Below are 26,673 nucleotides of genomic sequence, written 5' to 3'. Positions count from 1 at the left end.
ATAGTGTTGGGCAGGAACTTTACTGCTTTACCGTACATCATTACTGTTACAGAGGGGCAAGGGCCAGGGGTGTAGGGATGAAGGAACCCCCAGAAGATCTGGCAGACGTCCCTGAAATTAAGCCTATTCACAAATTCTTCCTCCTTATAATATACATTATTACATCAAATCATGGCAGACTAGAGAACAAGAGTACAATTTAACAGGGACTACAGATAGAGACGTCCTCAAACCTCTGTATCGACAGCACAATCAAGAGGCATTAGAGGCATGGGCCACAGCCATATCAGGTGACCCCTTGACACTATTCAATAACTCTACAGTAAAATTAAGAGTGCCTCCACCAGAAACTATAATTCAAGACACCTCCTTTCTGCACACTATGCACACATATATACATACATATATATATACACACACGCACACTATACAAACACACATATATATGTCTACATGTGTGTATAGTGTGCATATATGTATATGTGTCTCTAATAAAAGATATCACCTCTAGCACACTGTGTGTGTGTGTGTGTGTGTGTGTGTGTGTGTGTGTAGCGCATATACGTACTAGCCAACTGCCTGTGAAGAATGATGGGGGGGGGGAAGGTGGAACAGAGGCCTGTGTCTGGCCTCTACTGCTCCTCCCATGTTTTAGGTCTGGTCCTGCTCCCATGCTCCCTCCCCATGAGTATGGGCCTGGTCCCCCCACCCCTGTGCTCCAGCTCCGCCTGGCCCATGGCCACGTGTCTCCCCTCCCTGATCCTCTCTCTCCCTCCCAGCTGTTGGTAGGCCCTGGCAGCAGCAGGGTAGCATCACTGTGCCCCTCTCTCCCTCCCCATTCCTGCTGCCTTTTGTCAGGGCCAGGCAACACCAAGGTGGCAACGGTGTGCTCCCCACCATCATGGCAAACAGGGACTGAGTCTCATGTCCAGCCCCACCTTTGCTTCTCATCCGGTTGGGGGAGGGAGTGGCCCTCTCTCCCCACTCTCGCCCTCCCTGCTTTGGGGCCCGGCCATTCACCTCCCCTTTCAGGGCTGTTGTCAGGGCACGGGGTGCTGTCTCCTGCTCCTCCCACCCCCTGCTGGCTTTTGTCGGGGCCTGACAGCTCTGCGTCCCCCCCACGTCTGGCCCTGACACTGCTTCTCATCTGGTTGCGGGAGTGGGGGGAACGGGCCCACTCCCCACTTGTCCCCCACTCCATCACTGCTGCCTGCCAGCTGAGCAGGCCATGGCCCCCATCCCACGTCCCCACCGTCTCCTGTCCTAGTGCTCCTGGAGCACTCTGATTGGCTGTTTCAGCCAGCTAATCAGAGTGTAAATAAAGCCTTCCGGACAGACAGACAGACTAAAGCTCAAATTAGAAAATATGTCTGTGTATAGTGTATCTATACACACAGACATATCTATACACACACTGTATATGTGTGTGCCTCTAGTGTGCATATTACATGTATAGACATTGTACATACGTATATCACATATACACACTACACACACATATAGATTTACATAGTGTGTGTGACCAACAGGGGGCCAGAGGCCCGCAGGACACTGGGGGCAAGGTCCCAGGGAGACGCATCGCACCACGGAGCCCCCCCGGCCCGCACTCACCCCCGGGCCCGGCAGCGGCGGCGCCGGCGGCCTCCTGCAGGGGGCGCTGCAGCCGGAGGGGGCCGGACTCCCGGAGCGCCCGCAGCACCGCGTCCGGTGACAGCGCCACCAGCTGCGCCCACAACCCGCGCGTGTAGAAGTCCACCGTGTGCGCACGGCTCAGCGGCAGCGCCCGCGCCAGGAAGTACGCCGCCCCCCGCAGCCGCCGGCCCACCGCCTCCGCGCCCGGCTCGGGTGGCAGGGGGCCCCCAGAGCGCGGCATGGTGGCCTCCGCTGCGCTCCGCTTGCCTCCCCCGGGCCAATCCGCGTCGCAGGCGCGCAGTGATGACGCGAGCGGCTGGCGCCGGGGGAGTGCAGGGGACATCTCATGGCGCCGGCGGGGAGGCGGGCTGCGCCGCAGCGGGGCGCCGCGGAGGCTCCAGGCCGTAGCCGGAAGCGGCCTCTGCCGCGGGGGAGCGCGCGTGGCGGTGAGTCAGTGAGTGCCTGGGGGAGGCTCCCCCCTGCACTGCTCCCCATGTGTTGCCAAGTCGCCCTTGTGACCCCCCCCACAAGCCGAGTTGCTGCCCTCTGGAGCCGGAGCCAGGGTGCAGCGGGGCCAGCCGGGCCGGGGCTCAAATGCCGCATGTTGACTTCAGTCTTATAGTGGGTTGCAGCTGAAGAAGGGCTTGGCTTCACGTTCAAGTTCAAGCTGAGTAGAAACTAGCTCTAAAGCTGTTGCACCTTGTTGGACACTGACTCTGTCATGGGGTGGACATTTTTATGGTGTGGCAATCACTTTGCACGTGTGGCTCGTATGCTTTTCTTGTGTGGTTGGCCAGTTTGTTGCCTAATACATGTCAAGGGTGGCAGGAGCCAGAGGATGGCTTGCTGTGCTACAGTAAGACGTCTTTGCTGTAAACCAGGGGTTCCCAAATTGTGGTATGCCTACCTCTGGGGTATACAAGACATCTCGGGGAGGGGGGGTACAGAGGAGATGTAATGAAAATTAAATCTACCATTACATGATAATAGTAGTTGGCATTTAAAGGTTACAAATGTACACTAGTAGGGGTATGCAGGCAGCTGGTAAATCTGGAAGGGGTGCACAACAAGAAAAAGCTTGGGAACCTCTGCTCTAAACTAACCCCGTTGGTTTTTCTGTTCTGTAATCTGTAGCCCAGGGGATTCTCTCCTAGGGCGCTTTGGAGTCGTGGTGAACAAGGGGGTTAAAACGTCTCTTTCGGTGACTGCTTTTGGAAATTATTCCTGCATAAATGCAGGGGACTTGACTCCAGGGGCAAGTGAGGATTGGACTAATGGGAAAGAGGAATAGGGGGCAACAAACTTCTGGACACATCTCAGAATGGTTGAGCCCCATCTACACTAGCATGTAAGCTGTCAGTTCTGATGCCACTGTTGTTGTGGGAAGATGGCTTGAAAATGTAGTGGCAGAGAGAAATTATCATTAACTTAGAGTTGGATGGACCTTATTTTCATTTCTTATGGATTCAGGACAAGGACTTGTATCTTGGAGGAAGCAAAAGATCCAATGGGAATACAAGAAATTATTGAAGAGAGAGAGAAAAGCCAACCCTCCGAAGGAAGTTGTCTACACAGATACTTATCCAGAACACTTGAAGCACCTCTATTTAGCTGAAGAGGAAATGCTTAAGCAACAATGCAAGGCTAAAAGCAGTCCAGTTTTTTTGGAAGAAAAGTGCAACACGGCAGTGAAGTAAGTAACTGTCTAAAACTGTTTTATTTTGTTCTTTTATCTACTTTTGTATTTATTAAAGGGATATTAAGTTTTCAGATACTCCAGTTAGATTCAGTGGCTTGCTTGTTTAATTATGACCATGGGTAAAATAACCTACCCGTTAAGACTCATGATGCAACGAGGTGCCTGCATGCAGAGTCCAGCTGACTCCTTTGGGACCTAGCCCATTGCAGGACTGGATCCTTAATATGTTCAAGGTATGTCAATTAAGAAAAGAATAACAATACAATATAAAATATTTGCTGTTCAATTGCTGCTGATAGTAACAAGTAACGGTGCTTTATTCTAGGATTTGTCTTGGCACCCTGAACTGTATGATTCCCCACGTAACTTAAGCAGCCAAAAATGCACCAAGCATCAGTCTACATAATACTGTTATGTAGTGGTGCTCAACCTAAGGCTCCTGGACCTGATCGTACCCCTAGCCTGTAGCATGGAGGATCAGCAGCAAGCTCCTCAGCCTTGCATGTCTCCTTCCCTGCCCTGCTGCTGACCTTTGCAGCCCTCTCTTCTTCTGTCTCCCCCTACAGCATGTACTCCCTCCTTCCCTTTCTCCCTCTCTCCTCCCCTATGGTAGGGACTTTTTTAGCGTTTAAGGTTGTCAGCCACCTTACTCCTCACGTCCCACCCTCCTATACCGAAGGGAAGTGTGAGACTATGGTGCACCCGACTTGCCTCTCTAAAAGGTTGAGCACCACTGCTGTAGAGCTGGCCTTGGCAGTCCACAGTTTGCAGGCTAGATCTGCCCTAGAAAGAGATTTCTGTCCAGCTCACCAAAGCACACTTAGGTGAGAATGCTTTGTCTAGTGGCCATCCCTCTGAACTTGCTTCCAACCTGAGGAGAACTAAGGTGTTGTAGAGGATAAATTGGCCTTTTTTATTGCTTTTTCTGCTACACTACTTCATGACTTTGCAAATGGGGACTAGGTGTGCACATGTTTGGAACCCTCTATCTAAATGCACTTGCTGTCATGACTCAACCTGTTGTCTTTGTGTGTGTCTCACTTAAAAAAACCAAAAACCTAGGACTGCATACAAAGCTTTTTTTTTTTTTTTTTGCTTCCTGCTTCTCTACATGTCTAATTTTACATCTTTGTATTTATCTTTTAGTTGGTTTTGTAACAAAGATTTACAATGCAACTAATGGAAACTAACTGATTTACAAATGTGGTTCAGATCACAGCAGAATGCTAATTGTGTATTCTTTTTTCTCTTGTGGTTGAAAGAAAATTATTTCAGATACCATCCCTCCTGTTTAGGGGTGCACTGATAGAGATATTGGGGACCAATACTGATAGCCAATTTTTAAGAAGGCATATCAGCCAATACCAATCTGATTTCCAATGTGCAGCCCTGCAGCTTAAAGACCTGTGTGCAGCTGCTAAGTCTGTGGTAGTGGAAGTGGAGAGGGGGAGGGATGGGGTGTGGGGGAGAGTGATCAAGGCCCCCGCAGTGAGGAAGGGAGTGGGGTTGGGGCAGGTGCTGCCCATCTGGGGTGAAACACGGCACGGGATGGAGCGTGGCTTGTCTGGAGGGCAGCTTCAGACCCTGGAAGGGCATGGGGGGAGAGAATGTGACATCAGATCTAGTCAGGGTGGGCTACAGGCTGCTCCAGGCTCTTCTTGGTGGGTTGGGGGGCTGGGCTGGGCTGAGTTTTGGGGCAGGTGGCATCAGCACTGTAGGGGGAGTGCAGCTACCCTAAAATTTGACATAGCCCCCCTCACAGCACCACCAACCGAACCCCTCCCCTCCCCCATGCTGAATGAATTTTTAGTTGGACTTTGCAGCGTAAGTTGGAGTAAAGGCTAAAATGTTTCTATACAAAGCATTTGGGGAAGTGGCATCTTATTAATGTACTAACTTAAAAATATGTGATTTCCAGTATTTTCCCATCTTAAAATGTAAATTGGCTTTGAAAATGCAAAATGTGTTGCAAACTTTGACTTGCAGATGAGTAGTAGAAAATGAGAATGAATTAGTCAATATATAACGAGATGTGCTGTTTTACAAATTCACATAGCTGTTTTGTTTTCATCAAGATTAATACTTCTCGTTTTGTTTTATTTTAGTATAATTAGTAATCTACCAGGCATTGTGTAGGTGGGTAAGTATACAAGAGCAGAGTATTAAAACAAATCCTTCTTTGAAATTTAAACTTCACTTTGTGAGTAGATGTTTTGGAATTGGTTTGGATTTTGACAGGTAGTAGAGGCATAGTTACAGTATTAAAAATCATTGAGCAAGCTATTCCATTTCAGGAATATGAAGATGAGATCAGTTTTCAGGGTAGAGGAAAGGTAGTCTGAAGAACCAGCCTTGGGTGAAGCTACATAATTAGATAGGGTGTTTGAGACTGGAAGAACATGATACCCCTGGATATACATAGACTGCTAATTGTAACTGTAATTATGCAAGTTAGCAGCTTTATCTGAAATCCCTGGACATTGGTGATAGAAGAACTGAAAAGCATTTAAAACTTAATTTCAGTAAAAGAATATATTTTTCTTAGATTTTAGCCACATTCAGTAGTTTCATTCTGTCTATGAAATAAGTTGGAATTCTTATTTTGAAAAATGAAGAACTTGCTTTGAATAGTGTTTGCTGTCAAAAATATTTTAAAAAAACAAATAAGCACTTACTGACCCTTTTAACAATTACTCAGTTTCCCTCCACGTACTTACAGATAGGGTGAAACTTTTTTCAGTTTTTGCAAGCATCATGTTATGATAGCATACGTATGCTTCAAAGAAAATCTTGCTGTTACAGGAGGTGGTATTTTTCTGGTGCCATGTACATAACAGTAGAGCTGATTGGAAATTTTTAGAATTCATAAATCTTAAATGCATGCAAATGGTCCCATAATGAGCTATTTGTAAGCTCTGGTATGTAACATTTTGAACCAAAGGCCCAGGATCAAAATTGGATAATGTGCTTCTAGAGATGTAGACCAAAAAGTTGCTGAACAAAAGGCTTTGACCATCTGTGTTAGATTTTGTGCTAAATGTCACGAGGGGCTTGAGTAAGATCTTGCTGAAATAGGTGAAAAGACAGCTATTGACTTCTAGTGAGCTGATTGCACCCGAGAGTAGTCTTAAAGAAATTAATAGTTACCTGGCCAAAGTCCAATTTGGGAGACTCCTTTTTAACAGCTTTCTGCTTTAAATTGCATAAAGTTGTTCTTGGTTCTGAACAGTTCGCAACTGTTTAGAAGTACACGTTATGCATACTTCATCTCCTAGATGTGATTCCTTTAATGGGTACAAAATTTTTTATGAATTTATGTGATATTTGTAAAGCAGTTTGGAAAGCCAAGTGTTATACATGAGGTCCTCCTTAGGTGCTGTTCCATAAAATCTTGTTTTGTGTCTCCGCTGTGTATAAATTGTAATAAACAGCTTATGCAGGAGACCTGAAGTTATTGCACCAAAATTGCCTTGCCCTACTTTCAAATAAACTTAAACTTCTCCAGAACTCTCAGATGAAATGGAAAAACAGAACATGAAGTTATAGTTAAGAAAACTGGGCCAAGATTATCTTTCCAATAATCTCACTTAACTGCAACATCTGCATTGAGTTTCTCTCCTTGGGAAAATAGAATCATAGAAAGTTAGGGTTGGAAGGGATCTCAGGAGGTCGTCTTAGTCCAACCCCCTGCTCAAAGAAGGACCATCCCCAATTAGATCATCCCAGCCAAAGCTTTGCCTAGCTGGGTTTTGAAGACCTCCAAGGATGGAACTTCCACCACCTCCCTGGGTAACCAGTGTTTAACTACCCTCCTAGTAAAAAAAAACATTCTTCCTGACATCTTACCTAAACTTCCCTTGCTGCAACTTGAGACCATTGCTCCTTGTTTTGTCATCTGTCACCACTGAGAACAGTCTAGCTCCATCTTCTCTGGAACCACCTTCAAGTAGTTGAAGGCTGTTTATTAAATCCCCTCTCAGTCTTCTCTAGACTAAATAAGCACAGTTCTCTCAGTCTTTCCTCAGAAGTCATGTGTCCCTGCCTCCTCAACATTTTTGTTCCCTTCTGCTGGACTACCTCCAATTTTTCCACATCCTTTCTGTAGTGGGGTGTCCAAAACTGAACACAGTACTCCAGATGTGGCATTTCCCTTTACCTGCTGGCAACATGTGTACTAACTTGCTGAGGGTGCACCCTGTAGTGCATATACTTCTGGTACGTTTGAATAAATACCTTTTCTATCTGCAATAGGGTTGAAGTGGTAGTGGTGCTGTACTTATGATGGTCAAGGAAATGAGAGAAGCTGGGGTGAGGGTTGATGATGTCGGTTATTGGACTAATTGTATAGTTGGGAGAGATGAGACAGTGCCATGCTTTTCTGTCTGCAGACATGTAGGTGAACTGGGTTTTATATTCATAAAAACTGAATTTTGGTACTTTATGCTACAGGTGTTCTGTTATGCCATTTAAATGGTAGCATATTACAGGTAATCCATAATGACAATGGGAGGGGGGGTGGAAAATCAAACATAAAACAATTGGCTTTTTTAAATTCATGTTCACTCACCACAGTTTGGAATAAGCAGACCCAAATAAATAGAAGACATTTTTCAAAGGGACACAACAAATGAAAAAGTTTACAGCTCTAGTCAAACCTGGTTGAACTCTTGCTTGTTCACTTTTTTTATGCTTCCCTGAGTTAGACTATGTCAGGGATTTATCTCAGTGATTCTCATCCAGGATGCTGAAGCACCATGGAGTACTATGAGATACTTTTAAGGGTGGCATATAGTTGTTAGGAATGCAAACAACTCATTCACAAAATAATCCTAGAAATTTCAAATGGAACTCTGTAACATTAAATACTTTCTCATCTACTGTGGTCTAATTTTTCTGTAATCAAGAAATGAATGAAAATTAAGAGCTGGTGTTTTCTGAGTAGTGCCTTTGGTCTTGAGAAGGATGCCTCAAGTATTAAAAGGTTGAGAACCACTGGTCTTTTCTTATTGGAAATGGAATCTTGTGACTAGCTACTTGACCCAAAGATAATGGTGATTCCCCAGGAACAGTCCCAGTAGTTTAAGCACACCCTTCACAGAGCTTCATGCTTAGAAGTCCCCTGGCCTGTAGTTTGGTCCTTCGGAGATGTGACAGTTGAATCATGTAATGTGCACACATTACAGAAAGATTTCTAAACAACTTCAGACAACAGTGGGGGAGAGAGGGAAAAGTAGACAAAACAATAAACAGTTGTATACCATTTTCTGCCCAAATTCTTCACTACACTTGAGCATTTTTTTTGAGATTTGGATCAATAACTTCTCAGTTTGCTAACTCATGATTTCTCCCTTAGAATGTGGGGTTACTTCTGACCTCCAAAAATGGCCTCTTGAGCTGTAGTTGTCCAGGCCATGTTCATTTCTATTGCTGCAGACTTCTATGAAATTTGTTCCAGCCTGCAGATGCTGCCTCTACTGTTCCCCTCCCCCCATTCCTTCCTGAAACTAGAGTTATCTTTTGGGTGTCGGGTAGAAGTTTTCTTGTGGATGGAACATGTTGCCTCCACAAGAAACTGAATGAACACTTGTACAGTGGCAATTTTCTAGTGGGGAAAGCAGTGACTCCTCCAGTAGAAACATTCCTGGTACACGGCCACAGTTTCCCTTTATTTAAGAAGCATTTCCTTTTTTTCCTTGAGTATTTTAACAGTTAATTTAAATATTCAAATATTAATTCAAACAGTTCAAATATTTCTTACCTTTGTTTTCCCCTGGGGGGTTCCCCATTCCTTCAGGCTTGTTCCTTTGCCAACAAGCTGGAGTAAAGAGACCTTATTTCACCCAGGATTCAGCCTAGATGTTGATAGTGATCCTTAACAACTTCAGCATTTTTGCCATTCACCCTACTCCATAGCAGATGAAATATAGCAGCTATATCTCAAAGTTTAGTTTGATAGCTATGCTGGGAAAGCTGCTTCCTCAGCTGTATTTTCTTTACTTTTCTGGCACTTTTCACCCACATGGATTAACATTGTCATAATACACAAGTGAGATACCATAGCTGAGACTTTGTAAAGACTTTGTGATTTGCGTTTTAGTATGTTAATATGCTGGTTCATGCACTGAAGAAATGAGTTCATTGAAGGGTTGTTCTGATGTTGATTACCTCTGAGGTAATTTGTGCTATTGGAAAAATAGATGTTTCATAAAGCTTGCTGCAGCCTATTTATTTCTAGATTCTGTAAACTCTTCACTAAATTTGGAAAATGCAGTTAAACATTATAATTATTGAACTACAATCAGTTATACAGATAGGTTTGCAATTCTATTTTAGTGAGTTAATCAAAAATTGCAATTTTCAGAATACTTGTTTTTTGACTGCATAAATGCAACTGTTGCAGGTTGTGGTGTGTGCCATGCTAGCATAATGCTTTAAAACTTTGGGATTCTATTGTTTGGTTTATTATTCATTCTGTTTTTAGCATTTGTTTTGATCAAAATAATCACACACTTCTGAAATATGATATTTACTGTTAGTACACAGTCTTGCCACATGATGGAGCTGAGAATAAAACAAAGACCATTGTATAAGAGTGTGATGCTTCTGTCTGGTCACATAAATTCTGATAAATAGCTACACTCCTTCCTGTCAGTTTTGCTAGATGGCATCGATTAGTTCCTGTAGTATAAATGCAGAGAATAAGACAAAAAACATGAAGTAACCGTTTTTTTGGCAGAAAGAAATACTTACCAAATTTAACAAAGAATTTTGGGAAAGGCCGGAAGCCTTCCTTACCTAACGTTCTTAACTGTGTAATGATCAGGAATCTGGACAAAATTATGTAACTGAATAACAACAAAAACCCAGAGTGAATTATGGCTGTAGTAGAATTCTGCATAATAAATATTAATTTAATTTTTTTCCCCTTGAACTGTTTTCTCTAGTTAAGATGTTTGAAGTAGCTATGGGTATTACAAGTTTTATATCCCTGTCCTAACTCTAGCTATATCAAGATTTCAAGGACTGACCTCTGAGAAAATTGTTCTACAGGACAACTGTGGCTCCACTTCATCCTCTTGTATATGGCAGTTCAGCTTAAGATACCACTCAGTCGCTGCTACTTCTAACAGTGCCATTGAGGGTGTACAATACAGCTCTGAGTTGTTTTTATCCATCTGCCACATTTACTGCATGGAATTTTCTAAGATCTAAAGGGAGTGGTGAATATTTCTTATGAAACCACCCAACTCTGAAACTCAATCCATATCGAAATCTTAAGAAACATAGAACATCTTTGGCAAGAAAAATAGATGTAATACTGCAGAGGCTGGACTATATAGCCCTTTTTGTGTCTTTACAGCTTCACGTGGTCTTTCCCCTGATTATAGTCAGGATCTAAGTGACTTGGTTTGTTAGAGTACTGAGCTTGAATCCCACAATGTTTATGATGCACTTTATATGGTATTTGATCCGGTCAGCTAACTTTGATCTCAAATTATAGTGATATTTCTGTGAGATACCCAGGTTGTAGCCATATTGGTCTAGAGGAAAAGTCAATTAGGACTTGTAGTAGAGATGATATAAAATAATAATAGATATTATAAAATATCATCTCTACTATGGGTTATGATTGCCTCAGTGATTTTTTTTTTTTTTTTTTTTTTTTTTTAATATTCATTTTATATAAAATTGAGGTTCTGTGTTTTTTTTGTTAGTTTGTTTTGTTTGTGGGGGGGTTACCAATAACTTTCAGTTGAAATATTTCTATATTTTTAATTAAACCTGATTTGTACTGATGTTTGAGTTGTGCTAAGGCAGGTGCAGGCAATTAGTTTTTTGGTCAGCTATCAAGGTCTATGAGGGTAGCCCTGCCCCTTGGTTGCCATCTGGGGTGTATGTAGTTTGTAGGGGGGTATTGGGTATGTTGTGGTTTGTGTGAGTCTCGGGGAGCTCCATGTGATAAGAGGTGGGCCAGCCTGCCTCTGCTCCTTGCTGTCATGTGCAGCTACCTGAACTGGCTGGAGCTTCATGCTGCTGGGTGGCTGCACCTGCATGCACCATGAGCAACCCAAGGGCCCACCGGCTGCAGCTGCTGCTGCTATCAGAAGCATGGGCTGTGTACCATGGGGGAGAGGTCCCCACACCCTCCCCTCCCCACCTTTCCTCACACTCCACGTATACTCATACCCTGTCCACTGAAGCTCTCCACTCCCACCAGCCCCATAATCCATATTCCCACCCAACTGCAGCTTCTCCTGCCCGATGTTGCTTCCCTACCTGCTGCACCAGGGATAGGAGTGGCTGGAGTTCAGGGAAGCCAAGCAGGCCCCTGGTGCCTGCAGCAGTAATGGGAGCAGCCCTACCTGGAAACTGTGCATGTCTGGAGGGCGGGGGCTCTCCTGTGAATGAAGATTGGAGCAAGGTGGGCGGGCAAGGAGTGGTACAATTAGTGGGTACCTGCAGGCTGGACGAAATTGCTTGGTGGGCTGGATCTGTCCCATGGGCTGTATTTTGCCTGCCCCTGTGCTAAGGTAACCCATGTGCTAATCATGCACCCTTCATTACAGATCAGCTATTAATGAAAGGAAACATAAGAAAACATCAAATCAAAAAGCAAAAGAAGAATATGAGAAAGTAAAGGCTGAACGTGCTAAGAAGAAAGAGGTAAATCGTGAACTAAGGTCTCGGGGACTGTTCAGATTGAAGGGAGAGGGGGATGGTAATGGTGTCAGTCTTGTCTGCTTGATACCATGTTAACCTGTATTTCTGAGTAGCATTTAACATTATATCATTATTCGGTATTGTGTGATATTGCGTTTCTTAGGTTTAGGTTCTCTATTACTTTATTAAAACCGAATAGGCTCATCATGCTATATTCACACTTGACAAGACTTGGATAACTCCCTTTGCTGCTTGGCTTGATTGCCCTGCTAGTCTATGCTATATTCTTGGGATACGAGTCCCTCTTAATTAAGAGGAAGAAACAGTAATATTGCGTAAGTACTATCTACTTCTGTTAATTTAAATGTTTCTCAATGTATATCCAGCAGGTTTTTTTTATACTTGGTTCTCTTTTTACTTACATAGTCAGTAGACAGTGTTAGCGCTTGAGACTGGAATTCTTAAAGTGGCTCATTTTGACAAGTTGACACTTCAGGCCTTATTTGTTGAAGATCCTGGTTATTTCTGTCATTATTGAATATCTTAGTTAATGAATTATGAGATTAGTAGAGCAGTTTACTCCTTAGAGCTTTTGCTTCAAGCTCTCTGCAGCTCTGACAGCTGTTGCTGTTGTATTATGTTTAATCTATGTCCTGAAGTACTTTTCTTTGAACAACGAAGGCTAAGATGAATCATAAAATGAAAGCTGAGATTCTGGAGCACAAAATGGCTACTCTTGCAAGAATTTTATGACTGGTTGGTGGAAGAAGCCTGGAGTTATGTAACTATTATAAAAATACTGAAATATGAACAGTCATTTGTATTGGTAGGATTCAGACACTATCAGAAATATTATTTGCACTGTTTATTAAAGGAAGAGAAATCAAAACATGTTGCAGAGCTCAATTAATTTAACTTTTCCATATATTGTGGGTGTCAAAAAGTAAGCTTCGGTAGAGGTTACAATATTTTCAGATCTATAAAACAATAGAACATGTTTGTCTTGAACACCAAATTTACTCTTGGCTATTTGCTTTCCCCTTCTCTTTCTTCTACTTGTAATGAATCAGAAAATAAATGAGGGCATGTTCTCATCCTGTTTGATCAAAACAGAATGTACTGGCCTAATTCCCACTCAGTTTGCTAGTAGGCTGGGCTTCCAGGGTTTGGGTTTCTCCAGCATCTCAGTTGAGACCTATTGTTGCTTTGCAGCTAAGCTATGAGCTGCAGTTTCTAAACAGATGAAATACTCTTGCAAAGTAAGCAATTGTCTGGCCCCAGGCAGGCATTGCCTTTATAGCTCAATTCATATGTTAGTATGCCACATGGAATTTTATGGCTTCATAAATCTGCTGGCCATGTATGATATACAATATAAAGCATCTTTGTAGCTGGTTTCTATAGTGTCTTAACTTGAACATGTAGCATGGTCCTTCCCCATACTGACAATCAGCTGACTTAGTATCCAGTAGGCCTGTGTGAAGCAGCAAATATTCGCTTGGGATTTATCTGATTTCAGAGGGACAGTGATTCGATTCGGTCATGTCCACATCCTGCATCCCTCCGCCCCAGCTGGGCAAGCAGCACCAGCACCTGCATCATGTGCCCCAGCTGGGCAAGTGGCAAGCTATGCCCTGCTGCCACTTGCCCTGCTGGGGTGGGGTGGGGAGGCACAGGATGAGGGCACGGCAGTGCTGGGAGTGGGGGCTATGCCCTGCTGCCACTTGACCCCTTCTGCCCAGAGTGAGTTGCACCTGCATTGCAGCCTCCCCTCCTCCCTGCCCCAGCTGAGCAAGGGGCAACAGGGCATAGCCACCACTCCCAGTCCTGTCATGCCCATGTCCTACACCCCAGCTGGGCAGCCTGTCCCAGCCCCATTCCCTTCCTCACTGTGGGGGTGTTGATCTGCACCCCCATGCCCCTTCCCTCCCCACTCCGCCCACCACAACAGACTTAACAGCTGGAGGAAGCTGTATCCAGCATGGTGAGGACTACTGCCTGTTTAGTCTATGGCTGAATCTCCAAAGTGGCTCAGAGTCTTTTCCGAATTGATTCAGAGGCTTCCAATTCAATTCAGACCTTTTAATTGGTCTCCCAGTTCGATTCAGATGCCAAATCGGGCTGAATCTCCTCCAAATTGAATTGGCTACTGAAGCCTCACACAGCCCTAGTATCCAGAGCGGGGCAGCCCTGGCACAGTTGGAGACTCAAGGCTATTCTGGTCCCCATGTTGAAAAATAACTGATATGTCAGTATGGGTAATGGGACACCCCAGAACCTCCAACCAGTACTGCCCAGGGGTGAGCATTTGCTAAACTGAGAAACCAATTAACTCCTCCCCCCACAAATTGAGTTTCAGGCTGGCAAACCTGCACCCAGGGTTGTAGAGCTGCTAATGCATGGCTTTGAACTCGTGGAGCAGGGAGACACAATTGGGTCCCTCCCCACCTGGCACTTGCAAAGGCATGTAACAGCAGCCCTGTGCAGGACTGCACCATGCACTCCTTTCAGTTTGCACACGTAGTGGGGTTCTGGATCCTGACAAGAGCGTGATTTGAATCTAGTCTCAACATTGTGCATCTGCCCTTCACGTATACATCATAGCAGGAGATGTGACCAGCACAGCATTAAATTAACATCTGCCAGGGGCCTTGGAATGCATTTGGGTCTGGAGTCCTGTGCATGTGAACCTATGATGAGCACGACAGCACCATAAAACAGCAGCACCTATGTGGAAATGTGCACTTTGGTTCTGCATTTGCATGGCTTTGGCACAGGGCCATCTCAGAGGGTCTGAGAGAGCATTGTTACGCATGCTTCCAACACAACGCTGGGCACTTTTAATTGGCAAGCCATGCTAATTAAAGTGCCTGGCACTGCATTGGGTACAGGTATGTAAGTGGCATAGTGCATGTCAGTGCTGAGAAAATGGCGGGAGTACACTTTGAACTAAGCACATCAAATGTATTTTACTTCAAAGCGCACCAACCACCATTTTCTCAGTACCAGCACATGCTTCACTGTTTGCATACCTGCACCCAGTCCAGCAATGTGTGCACCAGTTATGTGCTCCAGCAGACTCTATTTCCAGCATGTTGGGGCAGACTTGCCACATGTGCGCAAGTGCCCAGGGTTACTGGGACGTATCTCAGGGTTCTAAGTGACTCCATTTGAAATGCTTTAGGAATTGGTCTGTGGTTTATTTCTTAAGACTTTATTTTACCCTTGCTGAGTTTCTTTATAGAAATTTTTTCTGAGCTGCCAGCTTATTTGGCTGAGGTGCTTGAAAGCCTGCCTGTTCTCACCTGTCTGTTCGTTCTGGTGCTAAACAGTGACGTCAAGCACTGCTGGATAAGCTGGTTCTGCTTACAGCTAAGGTATTATTGCAGCAGGTCAGGGTCTGAGATGGCATTCTTGCATACAAAAGGCAGTAACAGATCATGGAGGGACATTCATATGCAACAGGTGCCAACATTCTGTCACATGCTACAGTTACTTCAGATTTCCCTTATGCAGACTAGCATTTGTGGGAGTGTAGTGTTATTCATATATAGCTTGCTAAACTACATGGAGCTCTTGGAGAAAGTCGCCCCAGCTGGTTTGCAGGCCTAGTAGAGGCGATTTTTAAATAAGATTTGATTGTTACAGGGGTTGGGTCTTGTTGAGCATAGGAACAGAACTGGAGGCACACCTATAGCCTAGAAACCTGGGATGTCTAGTGCACTTCTGCTCTTGCAGCACAATTTTAATATGGATGAGGAAATTGAGTGCTCTGTAATGAGGTGCGTATATGTGTTATTTATGGTAAAAGCATTGATATTTACTGAAAGATTTGGGTGCAGTGCCCTTTTTCTTTTCTCTTAAACCAATATGCCAGTGTATTGTACAACTAAATATATTAATGAAAACAAAAGTGTAAAAGTAACTAAATATATGCCAAGGATTAGTGCAGGTGTCCAACTACTTGGTCACAAATAACAATTTAAAAAAATGGTAGATCTTAGTGTCATGAGCATGCTAATGGCACCTCCATATTAACCATTGGCTACACATACATTGAATGGGAGGGTGATGAGAAGGAGCTCTGGGAGACCCCACAGGAGACGGGTCCGAAGGGAATGATGTGCACTTACCCCATTGCTACTTTCTAGGAGAAGAGTGGCAAAATACACCCATAGGCTGAATCCTGCAGACCAAGGCAATTTGTCTGGTCTGCAGTGGGTCCCTTGGCCCCACCTGGTATTCAGACAGAGGGCAGCCCAAGCTGTCATTCATGCAGTTGGTCCCACTGCTACTGGACGCACAGTGGGGCTGGAACAGCATAGCACCTGAACTCTTTCCCAGTAGCTCCAGCGGTGGCTTCTTCCAGCTACTGCTGCCGGACCCAACCCTGCTGCCCAGGCATCCCAGCCTATGTGCCAGAAGCAGGACCTGTGTGGTCGGGCATCTGAGATAGGGCTGCAGGTGGGTGGAAAGCAGCATCCAGAAGCAGGATAGGCAGATAAGGCTGGGGCATTGGGGTCAATCACAGAGCAGTGACAGTACAGGGCTGGAGCCTGAGCACAGCTGTGATCATCTGCCCACACTGCCTTGTGACAGGCACTGGTTCCATGGGCACGGGCATGCAGGGAGCAGATCATGGCTCTGTCACTGCCCAAAGATCTCAGACCTGCCCACCCACCCTGCTCCCGGATGCAGCTCCCTGCCCACCTGTCACCCAATCCCATCTGCCTGCCTGTGCACCCTGCCCGCGTGGGTCCTGGTTGGTCTCCATAGAGAACCTGGGATTGTGGGGCTGTGACAGTACAGGGCTAGGGCCTGGGCCAGGGTCATGATTAGCACTCTGCACACCTCTGCTTGTGGAACCAGCACCTGTCACAGGGCTGTGTGAGTAATGAATTGCAGCCCTGGGCTGTCACCACCCCGTGAGCCTGATCCCAGCCTTGGCCTTGCCCATCCTGCTCCCGGATGCCACTCTTCTGCCTACCCACGATCCCATCCCATTCTCCCAGCCAAGCACAAGGCCCTCTTAGGTAGCTTTGAGCTGTGTTGGGAGGGGCAGGGATGCTGACCTGGCCTGCAACAGCTCACTGAAACTTCGTAAGTGGCCCTCCGTCCCAAATAATTGTCCACCACTGTTCTAGGACTTCTCTGCTTGGAAAGAACAGAATCAATTTAAACCAGTCTTTTGAAAACCTGCCAGGACGTGCAGACACTTCATGAGCACTTCATGGTCAGCTGTATGAAAGGCTGCTGTATGAGATGTGGGTGGCCAAAAGAGTTGTGCTTTTCTGGTCAGTACCACTAGTTTCCATCAGTTTTTACAGTGGTAATGGTTTTTGTGTTTTGGGGTTTTTTTAAATAAAGTAAATGGGTGTGGGAACAGAGAATTTAGTCTTTGCTTTTAGTTGGTCTTTTCAGCAGCTTTTGAGACTTTATTTAGAAATGCTTGCTTGGGTTATTCAGACTTTAACTCTTTTTATACATCATAAAACACTATTGTTGTTAAATTAAGAAATATAATTTCTGTTGCAGAAAATGATTTTTAATGTGCGTGTTTTGTTTGTACAAAACAGTCTAAAACCTATTTGTGCGATGAAAAGTATGTAATGCTTATTTGATAAATTAGCATCTCTTTATATGCATGCTGCTGTAAAGACATCTGTTTTTGTGGCCTTCACAATGTTCCATTTCTGAGAAATTCTATCAGAGCAACCATCCAAATAAAGTGAAGCATGTTTTAGTCTGATTAGAGACAGCTTCAGATATTTTGATGAGACATGATTTAAGTGAAACAATCTAGTTGGCATGCTCATCAAAATATAATTTGCTTCAATAATTGATTCAGTGTAAAACAAAATATCTGTATCGGCACCTAATTTAGGGCTAGGTCCTGAATAAGATTGTGATGCTTTATAAAGATTTTTGTACATTGCTGTTTTGTATTTTTGAATGCCTTCCAGGACTGTATTAAACAACATGACTAACATCTGTCACATGTCACTTGTTTTCTCATCCTTTTCACAGGGGGAGAAGTGTGAACAGGAGTGACTCGTTTACTAGGGCTTGTTTTTTTTTCTCCTTTGTGTAGTTTTGTTTAATATCCATGTTGCTCTGTGTATGCTAGGCAAAATAGGTTAAAGAAGTGTGCTTTCCACTTGAAACGGGTGGTAGAAATGATTCTGGTAGAACTTTTGGGAAATTCATTTTACGATTTTGGGCTAACCTGAAGGGGGTTGCATCTCATTTTACGATTTTGGGCTAACCTGAAGAAAGTTGCATCTCCTGCACAAATGTACTTAATCTTTACTATGGCAAATTTTAAGGCAAGAACAGAAGTTCTGTCATGGCTCTTGTTCTGGAATTTTAGGCAAACATCGTTTGATATATAAGAATTGTATGTATCGGTGGTTGTGGCCCTAACAAGACAATAACTGATGTTTATGGACATGATTTTTACAAGATGCAAACACTTTTGAGGTACAGAGTGATTGTATTTACTCTGGTTTAATCACAGCACTTACATTTTTGCTATTTTTATTTCAGGCAGCAGAGAAAAGGAAACAAGAAAGAGAAGAAGCCCAAAAGCTCTATAAACAGAAGAAAATGGAAGCTTATAAAATACTAAAGAAAAGGACCAAAAAGGGGCAGCCAAATCTAAATTTACAAATGGAGTTTCTCCTTCAGAAAATACAACAAAAAACATAGGCCAGCATATGTAATCTCCAACGTGAAGAACTAAATTTGTACCCTAGATAATATGCATCAAGTGGTACTTTTTTAGTGTAATTGATATTTTTTTAAAGTAATGTGACAGATTTTGCTATTGTTCTAGATCTAGCACAAGAAGAAGTTGTTGTCCTTAAAGGATTTGCTGTAATTTGAGAGCTTGTTTCCATTTCATGCTGATTAATGAGATATTGGTCCTTTATTAATTAAATGAGTACTTTTGCTTTATTTCTACTTCAGTTTTTGGTGATATTTAGAACCCAGTATACCAAATGGCTAGGTAGAGCCGTATAATTAGTAATCCACACTGTTTGGAAACTTCATAAAATATTTTGTTTTAAATTCTTGCAGCTCTGGTGTTATTGACTGCTAAAACCTCTCATCTGTGTAGGGTGAAACAAGAAGGTAAACTTTGTCAGTGCATTGCTACAGGGCTCAGAATGCAATTTCAAAATTTGGAGAATGGAAACACAAAATATAAACTTACCTCAAAGCCTTATTTTACCCTTTACTCAAAAAATAAAATAAAGCAAGTCTAGACTTCAGCGTATTTCAATGTCAGTAAAATCTTGTGAATCATTGTGGATGACTTTATAGGTCTGGTGGTTCAGAATAGGGTCTTATTATTTTATAGTCTTTAAGCCTATAACTAGTACTCATTCTGGTATTTGAAAAAATAAGTTGCCTAAGCAGTTGAAGATAATTTTAGGAGTAGCCTTTGGTCAACAGGGTAGAACACTGGACTTCAATGGTAGTAGATCTAGGGGTGAAATACAGTTTGTCTTTTCCTTTTTTTCCCTCTAGTTTTGGCCACTGGATGAATAAGCAGTGAGCTCTCAAGCACTGCTGCACTTCCATTTTCAACCTTCTTGATCTGCACCTGGACTTGGACCTGAGGGAATTTGTCACTACAGAGCTTGATAACCTTATGTGAGACCCTTCACCCTCTGGGCCTTGCATTGGTTTTGTAAAATGCCAAAAAATGATACTGACCTTCACTAAAGAGTTCTGAAAGATCCTGCTGAGAAGACTTATATAATACCTAGGTAGCATGTCTAATTTTTTTGGCCTCATTCTAAGATACCCTTGGAATCTTTTTGTGTAGTTGTAAAACAGCAAAATGTGGTATCTTAATTGGAAATAAGGCATTTGAAATGTATACTCAGATTTGGGGGTTTGACATCCTTCCTCCCTCAGTGTTTTTAAAAGTTACACAACCCCTATTTTTGTGAGTTGTGGTTTTTTTGGTTTTTTTAGGTATTCATGTGTTCTCATCTAGGTTTTCCAGTTGGTCTGCAGACCAGCTAAAAACAAACAAACAAAAATCAAATCCTTTTACAAATCTTCATTATGGATCTTCTTTCAAGAGATCTTCCATAAATAAATTTTAACTTCTTACCACTCTTAACATTTTTCTGTGTTTATAGCTTTAAAATCTGTTATTGGTTCCATCCGCTAAGAATTTTTTTTTTTCATTTTTATTTATTAAAGCCTTCAGCTTGTAAATATTATGGGCTTGTTTTTAAGTCTGGCTGTGGTGATATTTACTAATGCTAATGATATTTAGCTCTAGATGTAGCTATAAAAATGTTAATTTTTGTACACTTGCCTGCAGCCATCGTGGTAGTTGTTTTTTTTTCAGAACACTCTTTCCATGTCCCTATCTTCCCTAGCATTCAAAAATAAATTTTAAGGCTGTCATTATAAATGGCCAGAAGCATAATGTGGTCAATATAATGTGTAGTACAGAAATGGAAAAGTCACTTTGCAAAGTTTTATTCCAGAAATGGTAAATAGATAGATAAAATTTCCCACCTTCTATGTTAAAATGCCATGTTTGAGGTTTGATTATAAAAGTGTATTTGAAGTGTAACTGGGCCCCCGTTGGGCTTAGTGAAGCAAATACTTACACAATCTAATTGAATTTTTCACTTCACTTTGCTGTGCAGTGTATTTTTAAGTTGGCATATGATTTGAAACATTTTAAAGGGTATGAAAATATTTCTTTGAATTTGAATTACAACCCTCTAAACTAGGTTTCTTTGCAGAGATAGTGGGTTAGCTGTTAGAACAGTAGTACTAAAACATCCAATGAGTTACTTTTTTTGTTCTTGGAAGAAATTTCTTCCTGTCAAACTTTACCTGCTCTTACTACCAAGCAGTAATGAAAATATGCAAGCCTTTACATTGGAGAGACTACAACATATATTTAGGTGAGACTTCCTATCTGAACAATTCTCAAAGGAGAGAAAGCAAAACAAGCCCAAGGTACAGACTTTCTGCACAGGACTTCTGCTGTCCTTTTGCACATCAGTACGCATAATTGGTTCACAGAAATCTAAAAATTTTCCTAAGGAGAAACTGAATATTATGAAAGGAGTTTTCCATATTCTGCTGATCAGTAGTTTCTAGAGATGCTATCCAAAATAAGTTGTTACAAGGTATTTACAATCTACTAATATACTGGAGGGAAAAAAACATGTATGTGCATGTCTTTTTAAGCCACCTGCATATTTAAGACTAAAATTTGATTGACTTGAAGCTGCTTCCCTTTTGATGAAACATAAAATTAGGGAAGTTGGCATTCTTACTGTGTCAGAGCCCTAAGGATTTTCCTACTGCCTCTCCTTTGAATCTTGCCTTCTAGGATCTGCATCATTGCTTGCATGCCTGCATCCAAGAGCTTTTCCTAACTCGGTAGGTCCACAAACCAACCAGAGGTAATGCTATTCTAGACTAGATTCTGGCCAAAGGGGACGACCTCAGGACCACCTTAAAAATAGAAGGTAGCCTGGGTGACAGCGACTGTGAAATCATCATGTTTACTGTCCATCGCAAGGCAGACAAATTTCATAGACATTAGGGCTGGAAGAGACCTCGCAAGATCATTAAGTCCAGTCCCCTGCCACAAGGGCAGGAAGTCAGCGGGGGTCACAGGATCCCAGCAAGATAAATGTCCAATTAGATAGCAGGACTGAAGTTTTGACTTAAAAATGCAACTTTCAACCAACTCAGGTCATTAGCAGGGGAGGGGCTACAGACCACAGGCCAAAGGTGAAAGGAGTGCATGAAAAGTGATCGTTCCTTAAAGACACAATCCTCAAAGCACAAAGGAAGTCCATTCCCATGTGGAGGAAAAGTAACAAAAGGGTTGGGAAGCCCTCTTAGCTAAATGGGGGTATCATGGTCCTCTTAAGGAAAAAAGAAAGAGGCATACAAGCAATTGAAGCTTGGGGCATGCCCTAGGGAGGCTATACGACAATGGTCCACACCTGTAGGGAACAGACTTGAAGAGCTAAGGCAGCAACCAAACTAAAATTAGCGGCAGGAGTCCAGGACAACAAGAAGTCCCTTTTTGGTATGTAGGAAACAGGAGGGCTGCAAGAAACATGGGGCTGTGGGGCTACTATTCAGCAACTCCTAAATGACTACTTTGCTTCATTCTTTCACCAGCCGAGGACAAAATCATGCCAGAGTGGGCACAGAATGAGCAGGATAGGAATGACTGACTTCCTACTATTACTATAGAACTGGTATGTCATCATTTGAAAAAATTAGACCTATAAATCAGCAGGGCTAGATTAACTTCATCTGGGGATGCTGAAGGAGCTAGCCAAAGTCATTGCGAAACCACTGGTGAAACTTTCCAAAATTCGGTGCTCCAGAGAGGTCCGTGAAGACTGGAAGAGGGCCAGTGTTGTGCCTGTTATCAAGAAAGGGAAGAGGAAGGACCCAGGTAACTATAGGTCAGTCAGCCTAACTTCTATCCTAGGGAAGATCCTGGGAAAATTCAACAAAGAGTCTATATTTGATGAGCTTACAGAAAGTAGGATTCTGAATGACAGCCAGCATGACTTGGTCACAGGTAGGTCTGGTCTTGCCAACCTCATCTTTTACAATCCAGTAACTCGCCACATGAATAAGGGAGAGGAGGTTGACATGGTATATACCTTAACTTCCAAAAGGCCTTTGTTCTAGTATCCTACAATGTTCTTGTGAGTAAATTGGACTCAACTGTGAGACGGGGAACTGGCTGCAGGGTAGGACCGAGAGAGTTCTAATGAATGGATCCGTGTCTTGGCGAGAAGTGGCTAGTGGTGTCCCCCAGGGGTCAGTGCTTGGTCCAGTGCTTTTCAACACCTTTATCAATGATTTGGATGTGGGGGTAAAAAGCTCGCTGGCCAAGTTCACAGATGACACCAAGATATGGGGAAGTGTGGTCACACTTGAAGATACTCGCCTGTATCTGCAGCCTAAGTTGGGTGGATCAGAATCAAATGAAGTTCAACATTGAGAAATGTAAAGTGCTCCATCTGGGGACATTTCCCCCCCCAAACACGCACACACCTAAAACACCAATCTGGCCGGCATGATGAATGAGAGGGACGTGGGGGCAATAATAGACCACAGTATGAATATGAGCTGGCAGTGTGATGCTGTAGCCAACAGGGCAAATAATATCATGGCATGCATCAACTGATGCATCCCCAGCAAAACTATGGAAGTGATTCTTTCACTATAGTCAGCATTGGGGAGACTGCAGCTGGAGTACTGCATCTGGTACTGGGTGCCCCACTTCAACAAGTATGTGGATACAACTCTAGAGAATCCAGTGAATGATCATACAGGTGACCCGAGACTTGCACAGCAAGCCATACGAGGAAAGGCTGAAGGACCTGGGACTTCATCCTGAAAAAGAGAAGCCTGACAGGGAACTTGATAGTGGCTTACTACCACATCAGGGGTGTACATCAAGGGGTCAGTGAACAACTGTTCACCAGGGTGCCCTTGGAAATAACCAGGAATAATAGCCTTAAATTCTTGGAAGACTGTTACAGGCTTAACATTAGGAAAACTTCACAGGCAGGGTGTCTCTAGACAGTAGAATAGGCTCCCTCCAGAGATGGTGTAATCACCTACCCTGGAAATCTTCAAGAGGAGACTGGACAGTCACTGTGCTGGGGTCACCTGACCCCAGTTGTCTTTCCTGCCTGGTGCAGAGGGCTAGACCTGATTATCTTTTGAAGTCCCTTCTGGCCTTACAGTCTATGAATCTGAGTTGTTGTCAGCTTTTCATTGAAGGAGGATTGACCGCCACTGTTTGCAGAGTTTGTGAGCAGAACAAGTATGAGCTTTCTTCCTCTTGTAGTAGATAAGTACACGAACACCTCCAGGACAAATAGTAAAGGCTTGTATATATGCAAGTCATTCCTTCTATTATTTATGAACATAATATGCTGCATCTCTGTTTTGAGCATTTCAGTTGTTCATAATTTTTACCTTCCATCCTGAACATTTTAAAGCCTGTTTTAAGAACTTCTGTGGATATTTACTTTCTTAGTGCTTTGCCGGAAACAGTTGTAAAGAACTGTAACATGTCGGGGACATGTTCTTTTAAAAAGTGACTTAGGGGAGGGGATATTTTTGTCTAGACAACTGCCACCTCTATAGTTCCTACTATGACCTCAACGTTTTGGCTTTCTCCTTCAAGCGTGGATGTCTTGTTCGGGTAAATACACTTGTTCAGTCTTCTAGAGAGGAATATCCATTTGGGAACATGTCACTTTCTGCTCTTTCTTTTTTTACCCAGGTTTAGTGATTTAAAAGACATTGACTATACTTCTGCATGAAGGTGCAATTAGCTTTGAGGCAGGCTTAATGTTCCTTTCATTTCCCTCTTCTTTCCGTTCAGTTCGTGGCTTTTTTTGCTTCCATGCAGCTAACTTCTCCATCAGTATTTTATGTCAATGAAAAAAGAATGCCAAATATTGAACAAAAATATTTACTGTATACTGATCCTTTTTTTTTTTCTTCCTTTGCATTTGTATTCCATAAAACTAAGAAATTTTAAGCTTACTTAAAGTTTGCATGTGAAACTGAAGAAAATGGCCCTATTAGTACGCTAGCTACTTATCACTCTACTCATTATGAATTTTCATTATGAAAATATTGGCCTAATTGGATGACTGCTGTTGCACTTGTCCATATGTGGCAGACATTAATATTTTCCATATTCATTTTTTTCCGTTAAGATTTACAGGCGAAGAAAGTCAGGGTTGTGTTTAATTTCTCCTCTCTCCTCACCCCCGCTTCTTTCCCTCAGTTGCTCAGATGTAGCTATAGTTAGTAGACAAATAATTGATCGGTCAGTTGTAGATGGTACAGAAGTTATTTCAGGTACCCCAATCTTGGATCCACACATCCTGAATTTCCTAGTGCTACTTTGTGCACTGATATTTAAGCTTCTATAAATAAATGACTTCCTATAAAGCACTGAATAGTGAATAGAACAGGCAGGCAAAATACAGCCTGCAGGCCGCAACTTAAGTTTAAAGCCTGCCAGGCTTGCCAGGCACTTTCATCTGACCTGCAGTGCCCACCAACAAATTGTATCCCACCCAGCCCTTTCCCCACAAGGATGGGAGCGAGGCACCCATGTATACACGTGCCTTCCAGCTTACCCTGTTGCTCCTCATGGGCACAAGGGCCCAGCTTGGCCACCATACAGCTTCTGGGCAGAGCTACAGCTGCCAGGAGACCTCAGCTTCCCTGGTGTCCTGCTCGCTCCAGGCAGGAGGTAGGGAAGCCACAGGGGTGAAGCTGCAGCTGGGTGAGGGCATGGAGGCTGGGGCTGGGGGCAGTGCAGAGCCTGTGCCGGGGGGGGGAGGGGCGCAGCAGTGTGGAGCTCGGATGGGCAGGGTGTGGGTCTGAGGGAATGTGGGGGTGTGGGGACCCCATTGCACCCAGCCCCAGCAGGCAGCAGTGGTAGCAGCATCAGCAGGCAGAGGTATTCAAGATGTTTGTGCCTGGTGCAGGCTCTGGTGCCCAGTGGCGCACGGCTCTGGCCAGCACTACACATTGCGGCAAGAAGCACAGCCCCCACTGGGCCACACAGCCAGCAGGTAGGTGGGGCCCGCAGTGAGGGTGGGAACTAGTCATCTGTGGGCCAACTGAGAGGAGCCAAGGAGGGTCACATTCCCCCTCCCCCACCCCGCCCCGGCTCCTACTTGGGCCAGCTCCACAGGAAGCCACACGACTGAAGCCTCATGAGCAGAACGCACAAACAGGTGTGCTCTAGGGCTGGGCATACCAGTTAGCCTGGGATTTTTCTCAGGAGGGAGACTGCCTCCTGAGGGGGACAGAGGGAATGGTCTGTCACCCTGCCTCCTTAGCCCAGGAGGCTGAGATCTGGGATGTGGCTAAGAGGATCCCAAATCTTATCCAGCCCTCTGACCACTGCCCCATGCTCCTTATCCATGTGGGCACAAATGACATGGCTCAGAGCAATGCTAGCCGGGTCATGAATGACTACAGGGCTCTGGGAGTGGGGCTTATGTGTTGGGGGCACGGGTGTTTTTTTTCCTCAACCTTTCCGGTTACAGGTCAGGGGCTGTCATGCCAGGTTGTGGGGCAGGGAAGCTGCACAGAACAGCGAGCAAGCCTGCTGGTCCCTGCCACATGACATGCATGGCTCCTCAGGGAGCAGAGATCTGCGCTGGGGTCTCCTCACTGCCACTGCCCACCCCGCACTACCCCATGTTGCCAGGGCAGGCAGCAGCTGTGAGGAGACCCCTGGTGCGGATCTCTGCTTCCTGCAGATCCAAGTCATGCAGCAGGGCTTGTTTCCCCGCAAGCCCAGCTCTGAAACTGCAAAAATTTCCAAAACATTTCTGAAACGTTTCAGATGCCTCGTTTCATTTCAGGGATGTTTCAGAGACTTAGTTTCAATTCGGATTCAGTGTTTTGGACGCCGAAATGGTCCAAAACACCTCCAAAACAAAGCGGCTGCCAAAATTTCATGCAGCCCTAATAAGTATACATACGAAGCAACCTGGCAAACCTTTTGAATGGAAAACAGCATACCTGCCTTAGTGCAACATTGTAAGGGGATTAATTGCCTCACCTGAGAGGCAAAGCTGAGGTCTTTGTCCAGGCACAGCACTGCACAAATG

At 44.0% G+C, this 26,673-nt stretch overlaps 2 protein-coding genes across 2 annotated transcripts in view; one reads left to right on the top strand and one right to left on the bottom strand.

Moving 5' to 3' along the window:
• The window catches only part of METTL25 (methyltransferase like 25), a 138,568-nt gene extending 136,593 nt beyond the window's left edge, over positions 1–1,975 (bottom strand). The window contains exon 1 of the mRNA XM_090042629.1: positions 1,612–1,975. Within this exon, the coding sequence (XP_089898755.1) occupies positions 1,612–1,975 (364 nt within the window). The remainder of the gene's footprint in view (positions 1–1,611) is intronic.
• On the top strand, positions 1,946–18,949 carry CCDC59 (coiled-coil domain containing 59). The gene is made up of 4 exons (XM_090042630.1): positions 1,946–2,078; positions 3,103–3,325; positions 11,899–11,995; positions 18,539–18,949. Exons 1-4 carry the CDS (start codon positions 1,979–1,981, stop codon positions 18,698–18,700), a joined length of 582 nt encoding a protein of 193 aa, XP_089898756.1. The 5' UTR covers positions 1,946–1,978; the 3' UTR covers positions 18,701–18,949.
• The last annotated feature ends 7,724 nt before the right edge of the window (positions 18,950–26,673 follow it).

Source organism: Crocodylus siamensis, chromosome 4 (genome assembly GCF_052110815.1).
Source record: "Crocodylus siamensis isolate JL-2025a chromosome 4, ASM5211081v1, whole genome shotgun sequence".
Lineage (NCBI taxonomy): Eukaryota > Metazoa > Chordata > Crocodylia > Crocodylidae > Crocodylus > Crocodylus siamensis.
Note: the sequence above shows the minus strand (reverse complement) of the source record. Positions and strands in the feature narration are given on the sequence as shown.